Source organism: Trypanosoma equiperdum (genome assembly GCF_001457755.1).
Source record: "Trypanosoma equiperdum strain OVI genome assembly, contig: ctg_1189, whole genome shotgun sequence".
NCBI classification, from domain to species: domain Eukaryota; phylum Euglenozoa; class Kinetoplastea; order Trypanosomatida; family Trypanosomatidae; genus Trypanosoma; species Trypanosoma equiperdum.
The window spans coordinates 23364-31081 of record NW_027123159.1 but is presented as its reverse complement, the minus strand read 5'-3'; the positions used below and the strand labels follow the sequence as shown (position 1 = coordinate 31081).

The 7718-nt window shown below is 49.2% G+C and overlaps 5 protein-coding genes and 1 pseudogene across 6 annotated transcripts; all 6 read right to left on the bottom strand.

Moving 5' to 3' along the window:
• Window positions 1–24: 24 nt before the first annotated feature.
• On the bottom strand, window positions 25–1008 carry TEOVI_000721600 (3-ketoacyl-CoA reductase, putative; the record flags this gene model as incomplete). Its single annotated transcript, XM_067220589.1, has 1 exon — window positions 25–1008. The coding sequence occupies one exon, from the start codon at window positions 1006–1008 to the stop codon at window positions 25–27; it is 984 nt and encodes a 327-aa protein (XP_067076690.1).
• A 354-nt stretch (window positions 1009–1362) lies between these two features.
• TEOVI_000721500 (uncharacterized protein) lies at window positions 1363–2664 on the bottom strand (the record flags this gene model as incomplete). The annotated part of the gene is made up of 1 exon (XM_067220588.1): window positions 1363–2664. One exon carries the CDS (start codon window positions 2662–2664, stop codon window positions 1363–1365), a length of 1302 nt encoding a protein of 433 aa, XP_067076689.1.
• A 337-nt stretch (window positions 2665–3001) lies between these two features.
• TEOVI_000721400 (uncharacterized protein) lies at window positions 3002–4111 on the bottom strand (the record flags this gene model as incomplete). The annotated part of the gene is made up of 1 exon (XM_067220587.1): window positions 3002–4111. The coding sequence occupies one exon, from the start codon at window positions 4109–4111 to the stop codon at window positions 3002–3004; it is 1110 nt and encodes a 369-aa protein (XP_067076688.1).
• Window positions 4112–4506: 395 nt separating this feature from the next.
• TEOVI_000721300 (ribulose-5-phosphate 3-epimerase, putative) lies at window positions 4507–5247 on the bottom strand (the record flags this gene model as incomplete). Its single annotated transcript, XM_067220586.1, has 1 exon — window positions 4507–5247. The coding sequence occupies one exon, from the start codon at window positions 5245–5247 to the stop codon at window positions 4507–4509; it is 741 nt and encodes a 246-aa protein (XP_067076687.1).
• Window positions 5248–5635: 388 nt separating this feature from the next.
• Window positions 5636–6313, bottom strand: TEOVI_000721200 (uncharacterized protein; the record flags this gene model as incomplete). The annotated part of the gene is made up of 1 exon (XM_067220585.1): window positions 5636–6313. One exon carries the CDS (start codon window positions 6311–6313, stop codon window positions 5636–5638), a length of 678 nt encoding a protein of 225 aa, XP_067076686.1.
• A 782-nt stretch (window positions 6314–7095) lies between these two features.
• TEOVI_000721100:pseudogene lies at window positions 7096–7716 on the bottom strand (annotated as a pseudogene). The gene has a single exon. A coding segment is annotated over exon 1 (621 nt).
• Between the last annotated feature and the right edge of the window lie 2 nt (window positions 7717–7718).

Here is a 7718-nt window from a genome sequence, read left to right as displayed (position 1 = left end):
AAAAAAAAAAAGTTATTTCGATAATCAGGACTGCTTCTTCCCGCGTGTGTTGGAATTTGCTACGAGCCTTTTGTGGTCACCGTTCAGCCACGCAAAGCGAACGACGAGCTCAGAAAACAACTGAAAGTCGATGACTTTGTTCACGATACGGAATGCGGCACACGTAACTCCCTGGTCCCAAACCGTCAGGCGCCCCGCGGCGGCGAATATTTGTTCAGCGATGTTCATTGGCGAACCAGCTGCGCTTTGTGCCGTCTTGAGTGAGTTGAGCAGTGGGCCCTGGTTCTTGTAGAAATTTGTGTTGACAGGTGAAGGGTGAATGACCACAACATCAACACCCGCGTCACGCACCTCCGCCGCAACAGTAGTTGCAAAGTTTGTTAGAAAAGCCTTAGTTGGGCTGTATAACGTAGCGGTTGGTCCGGGAAGGTAACACGAGGCGGAGGAGGTGAAGCTCACAAGACCTCGCTGTTGCCGCTGCAGCATTTGACGCAAGAAATGGTGCGTGATTGGCACAGCACATCCAGCATTGCATTCCATATTGGCGCGCAGCCGCTCAATGGTGGTGTCGGCGAAGAGTCCTGTGTTGATGTAACCGGCGTTGTTGAACAACAAATTGATATGAAGGTCCTTTGTTGCTTCGACGATAGGCTGCATGTACCGCATCCCTTCCTCACCCAGATTAACTCCTACCTTCCTGAAACTTTGCTTGGGGTACCTCTGTTGCAGTTCCGCGAAGGTACTACTCAGAAGTGGGTCATCCAATGCAACAAGAACAACATTGATCTTCTGCTCGGCAAGCTTCTCCGCAATGGCCTTTCCAATGCCACTGCTCGCCCCTGTTACAAGAGCCCATTCGGCTGCGTACTTCTTCTTAAGGTTCTGCGGCACGTGCAGCGCCAACTGCTGCAGGAGCACCACCAACAGGTACGTTAGGATGCTGACAAGGCCCACCCAGCTCGTGGCGTAGTTCAACGATGTCCAAAATAAATCGTCAATGTAGAACATCGATTTGAAATGACTCGTAACTTTTTACCTCTCCCTTCTAACGAAACATGGTGTGACACAAAGGGAAGGAGTTAAATCGTGGGAACACGCCATAAGCCACAGAACAGGAAACGGGGACCGACCCAATGAATCGCACGTGCACGCACCTAGTAGCAAGCAAGAATGGTGGCGTGTTCTTGTTTCTACAACAAAAATGAAAGAACAGTGTGCGGACAAAAAACAACCACACTTTGAAAAAAAGTAAAAAAAAGACACTAATCACCTGCAACAGCGAACGCTTTATGCGTCCTTCGCCCTCCCCCACACACACCTCGGTAATTTGCTCTGCTGGAGGTATGGGCTGCACAACAAACTCTACATTTCACTTTTTGGAAAGTAGAAGCTGCGCAGGTCCTTTGTCCGTGCTACACCAGGCACCTCTGCCGCCATATCCACTTTGATGAATAGCAAACGACCTTTTGACGATGTACCATCCCTCTTAATATAACGCTGCGCAACCAAAATAGTGGGTGAGAGGCTCGCATCGTGAATGCGAACAACTGTGCTGTATGCCATACCGACATCCAATCTCTCTCTGCAATGAACGTCAGACAACCCATCCTCAGGTATGGTGATCCGAAACTTCGCACCCACACTGCTAATGTAGTCGTTAAATCGCTGCACGACTGGGACCGACCACTTTGCATCGGTTGTCGTGTCAGCTGTCTCATGGTGCTCACTGGACCTTTTTAATGGGGGACCATGGAAAATATGGAGTGTCCCTGAATCTGAGATGCACGTTAGGACTGTACGGTCGATCCATTGGTGTAATGCCAATGAGAGAACTGTGTTAGGCGCCGCTCCACGCGAGTACTGGCCGATTACCACCCCTTTCCTTACGTCAAGCAGTTTGAGCATCGTCCCCCGTGCGCTAACGGTGACCGCACAACGACCGTCCACCGTAATGGCAATACACTGCACCTCTGCTGTGTGCAGTTCGACAACGCTTTCTTCAAGGGGTCCAGCCGCGCATCCACCCTCCTCCTCAAGAGAAGACTGTGACGACTCAACTTCCATACTTCGCTCACTGACGTAGCGGATACACCGCACACTGCCAGGGGTTGGGCCGGCGACAACTCCACGCAGTAGTAAGTAATTAACTCCACCGGCCACCTCTTTGTCCAACATTGTGCCTAATGCCATTTTGCTCGTGGCACCGGCGAACGTCCGAATTTTTTGCGACGTTTTGTACTCCTGTATCTTTTCGAGCTTCTGGTTAAAGACATGTACCAAACCGCTTTCTGTTCCAACCATCACTAAAAGCGGGTGGAAACACAACCCGTTCACTGCCTCTGCCATCGTCACTTTCGCCAGCACAGCACGGTCACGCGAGTCGTGCTCCTCCCCCTTCACGGAAAGGTCGTATATTGCCACAGTGGCCCTGTGATCGTACGCCCACCCAGAGATAAAAACTAGGTTACATTGTCCATGCAAAGCAATTAACCCTGCGCCACCATCAACGGGCTGGAAAAGGATTTCAAACAATTTCCCGTCGACAAGGTGCAGTAGCTCCGTGCTGTAAATGATGAAACCACATCGTAGACCTACTGCCAAGTTGCTTCCATCATGGTTCCATGTAACACACGTCACAGATCGCTCCGGGCAAACCGAGTCCATGCCAGCTGGCTAACTGCCTCACTCACGTTCTAAAACTCAATGCCTTCCGCTACCTTCACAACGGTTTCCAGCATGCCACACTGACAAGAGGACCCGTGAGTGGGTGCAACAAAGGGAAGAACTTGTGGCAACGGGGAAATTATAGTTGAGACGGGTGACACAGCATAAGAGAGAATTATCCTTCCATTTCCCACCAACACAGTGACTCGCAAGAGGAGAAATAGAAGTTTCAAAGTCGCAATTCGCACAATCCCCCTCCCCAAATTGCTTTCCCATGAATTGAACAATGAAGGTGATGAACCGTGGAAGACAATAAGCATAGAGACCATGAACAAAGTCAAGGGATCATAATCTGCCGTAGGTTCTCCTCACGCGTTGCCATACGTCTGACTAGTTCGCTACATCCAGTGACCGCTTGTCTGTGCACAGTGCTCCTCTTCAAATGGCCCTGTCGTCTCACTTCCGATTCACAGGCCGATTGCGCCCTGACACAGCTGTTCGTGATAGGCACCTGCTGCAGTTCTGTTTGCCGAGATTGAGGCGCGAGCACCGCGAGGGGCACATTTTTCTTTGTAAGGGTCAAGTAATGCGCCAGGTATGCAGAGCGAGTGGCCTCGCACTCGCATACAGTCTCCAGTGTGATGCGTTTTTTCGCTGCATCTGGAAGACTTAGGCGTACCTGCGATATATGCATTATCGCGTCGAACTCAGACACAGGACTCCATATTGCAAATTCCACATTTGTCCAACGGTTGTTGCTGTTGCACTGCAGTTCCATAAGTTGATGCAGGGAATTTAATACGGCCACGCGCGCTCTGCGTTCCTGAAGGGATAACTGCCTCTGCTGGGTGTTCTCCCCGTCTGCTGACGCTGTATGTGCGCGTGGGTAAGCTTCGGCACGTAGTTGGAAGAGAGTTGAGAACGGCACCACTACTACCAACACTCCACTCTTGTTAGGTGACAAACTCGGTTGCCCTTTGTCATTCTGCATTAGCGGACCACCGGCGGCACTTGATTGTTGCACTGTCTCTGTCCATGCAGCGATGGAGCGACCTGCAAGAAGAGGCTCAAGCAAAAATGACGTAGTTACCAGTTCCAAACCACGGATTTTATTGTTGGAGCTGAGCCATGCACCCTCAGCGCTCTCGTGCCACCACAACACGTTTCCGACTGATGATCGCGGTTGACGAGCATCACACTTATCGTCACTCGGAACAATGACTTCAGTCCACTTCTGCGATACCACGCTGCTAAGAAGCGACACATCCAGGTTTTGGCGTGCAACCTTCAGCTCATTGGCATCTCTCCCTGCTGCAGTGTTTCGCTGATGAGCCTTCAAACACTGCACATAGAGACTAAACCACTGCCCATATGGAATTGCGGCAACGCTCCTGTGTGGAACCCCGGCGATCCTATCGATGATGTGAGAAAATATTCCCTTTCTCATAGAGACGAGACAACGTTACTTCCTCTCCGTACTGCACTGGAGCAGTTCATAACAATAAACATAAGAAAACAATGCTTCGTTGACACATTTATTTGTTTTTTTTTTTTGAGAGCGCGAGTCAAAGCTTTTTCAAAAAGCAACAGGATATGTTAATTTCATGATGATACTTTACCCAAAGGACGCGCTTCGGTTTGGTTGTTAAGTGTTAATATATCTACAGAAACGCTAACATTCGTTCGCTCATACATATAAATAATTCATCAATAAACACGTATCGCCTTAGACACCGATAATACGTAAACGCTCTCTGTAGTTAAGTAGTCCCTACTCTCACTAATCTCCCCGCGAGCTTCGTTTTATCCTAAAATGCATGATTGTTACTCGCCCACTGCCAACTAACTCGTTGTGGATCCCAGATAACCCTGCACGACGCGTCGCATGCTTTCTGTGGCCTCCTTCCTTGAGTCTGCCCTGAAAATAGATGTTCCCGCCACAATTACATTCGCCCCAGCCCTCGCAGGCGCATCGATTGTTCCTGGTCCAATTCCTCCATCCACTTGTATATTCAAACACGGAAACCTTGCACGAAGCTCTTCCACCTTCGGCATCATGTCTTGCATGAAAGACTGACCGCCAAAACCCGGCTCCACCGTCATGACCAATACCATGTCGATCAGCTGCTCTTCTACAAGGTTCAAAACAGAGCTTACGGGCGTCTTTGGTTTCAACGCTACACCACACAACATACCTGCAGCACGTATGTGACGGGCGACAGCCTTGGGGTCTGCTACCGCTTCAACGTGAAATGTCATTTGCGTGGCACCAGCTTTCGCCATTTCTTCAACCCAACGATCGGGGTCGCTGACCATGCAGTGAACATCCAAGAAGACATCTTGCAGGTGGCTGCGCAACGACTGAACAACACACATACCTATAGAAATGTTGGGGACAAAGTGTCCATCCATAACATCCACATGAAGCCAATCTGCTGCTCCACCCTCAGGTGACAAAACACTTTGGCACTCACTTAAGAGCTGGGCGAAGTCCGAAGCAAGGATGGAAGGTGCGATAATGGCGCTTAGTCTGCCGGTTTCTCTCGAGCAGTGCACGACTGCTCCATCTTGACGGTGAACCATAATTAAAGGCGTCTTTTCACAAAGAGTGTGTGTGTCTATGTCCCTTCGCAATATAAAGGTTTTAGGTGGCGGAGAGAGAGTTTTTTTTTTACGTTTTCAAACAAAACATGAATCCGCCTCCCCACTCCATGCTCGCAACAAAGAGGGTTACTGAGGACACGAGTGGCGCACCACCAATGTAATGTTCCCCCCTCTTTATTTTGCTCCATGTTCAACCCCTTTGCACGTAATGGGTGTCCGGGAATTCAGTAGTGCTGTGAAGACGAAATAAAGGCAATAAGCAGCAAGTCAAGCAACAAACCGTCTTACAAGGTTTCCATGTAAAGTCACTCCCTCTTACCTCACCGGTCACAACTCGATGTGAGCTGAAATCTAAGCGCGTCGGATTTCAACTCAGTAGCATCACCCATGCCTCATCAACCATGTGCTGCGAAGTACATAACTCCCACTCACGCCTCACCCTATCCGGTAGTTGTCCCAGTGCTGCTTCTAGAGACACAATTACAACAGGGGTAATATCGCTTTTCAATGGCGGGTCGTGAGCTGACAAAAATTCCGAGAGTTTTACCGCTCGCGGTGGATTTGCCAAGTCGGCTCTTAGGGCTAAAATAAGCGCTCTCAGCCACCCATGCATCTGCGACAGCACTGCTATGAAACTACGTGTGCATATAACTTGTGACACGTCCCTCTGTTTGTCTGCTACATTCGCATCCTTGGCCTTCCCACTTTCTCCCGACTGCAGTGCCTCTTTAGCCTGCTGCAACTTCTTCCCCCACATCTGTTGAGTGCTGTTCAAAGAGCGAAGTAGAGCAGCCATATCATCATCATGTTGAGCGATGATTAACTCCACAGCAGACTCGGGGAAAACGGCTAACATCCCCAATGGGTCCGTGCAGCAAAGCGGTACCGCGGCATCCCGGACGGACGTGGAGGAGCGGAGCCGCCGTGCGGCCTCTTCCACGGTGGAACGCTGCGAGGTAAAGTTTTCAATGGCACAGAGGTTAGTCACCACTGAGTCCAATAAATTCTGGCACTCGCGAAACCGCTGGACCACCAGTGCTGTCATCTCTCTTTTTTAGTGACGCGTGTATATGTTTGTACATATGGCCGCAATGGTGGGAGGAAAGGGAACATATCAACAAGAACGCTGAAAATTTTTGAAAAAAAAAAACGACACCAAAAAGATATACCAGCCCAGCGTCAGCTTCCCCTTTTCATACAAACGGTAACAACAGCTCTATTTGTATGCAATCCGCCAGCGCACATAGATTTCTGAAAAATGCAGTCAAAAGGAGTACATATACATTTCAAGAAATCAACCCACACACATACACAACCGTCGGAGAAAAAATTCTCTCGAAGTCTCACTGAAGAGGTGATAGAGTTCATGGCGTTCACCCGGGGCAGTTAAATTCTCCATGCCTTCAACTTTCCTAAGGTGCACCTTATTTTCCCCCTGTACGCATACCACAACACAGGAAACCCCCCACAAGATAAAGACTACAAGCAGGTCGTCTCTCATAACCGTTTCTTTCCCTCACAACCATTTTTTCTCCACCATTAGAGGTAGAACATGCGCCTCACAATGTCATCAGTTCAATTTTCACGACTTTGCTCTTCTACGTGCATGCCAAGTTGCAAAGAACGGTGCCCGTCTACAGTCCACCACTCTCCAATTTTCGCTTTTTTTAAAAAAAAAATTCACGATCTTAGGGCCTCTATCCTTATTGCAATTTCCGCCTTTCTTTCCTTCACCCAGCATCTGTTGAACATGCAGGCCTTATTTCTTAATGAATGACCACAACGATATCGGGAGCCACACGCACACGTTTCCCCTACTCCAATTTCCTACACAAAATGGGCCAATTCATTCTCCGAATGGGGTTTGCGTAACACCGCATGTACGGTTGCAACGCCTAATGAAGCAAAAAACATCCAGAACATAACAGAACTGCCGTTAAACAAGAAAAAGGATATTATGCCAAAAATGCTAATGAGAATATACGCCTTGGAAAACGAAATCTCGTAGTTTCCTATCAACAAGTGGTTCACATTTGTCTCCGCCGCCTCCATCTGCTTTTTGTGAGTGTATGCCCACATTAGCAGCATGAGAAACATGCATATACTAAACATTGGATTGACTATCAGGACAATTAATGATCCGAGTAGCGCCACGACGAAATAGTTGTGATAGAAGTGCACCACGTTGCAGCGAAGTCGCGAGACCGCATCACCAAACCCTTCTGGCGAGGCAAATTGTTCCCTGTCGAAGAATTGGCTCCACGGACGCACGCGATTGAGCTGCTGCCTCACGGCTTCAGCAGGAAATCTTACGAAACCCCACGCCTTACTGACGAAGGATTGAGGGTCAATCATTGCGGCGTTACCCATGGGGTTGCTGGTGGGTGCATCGGCGAAACCGGCTGTTTGCCCTTCAGTTGCACCGTCTACAAACGACATCTCAGTGCCAC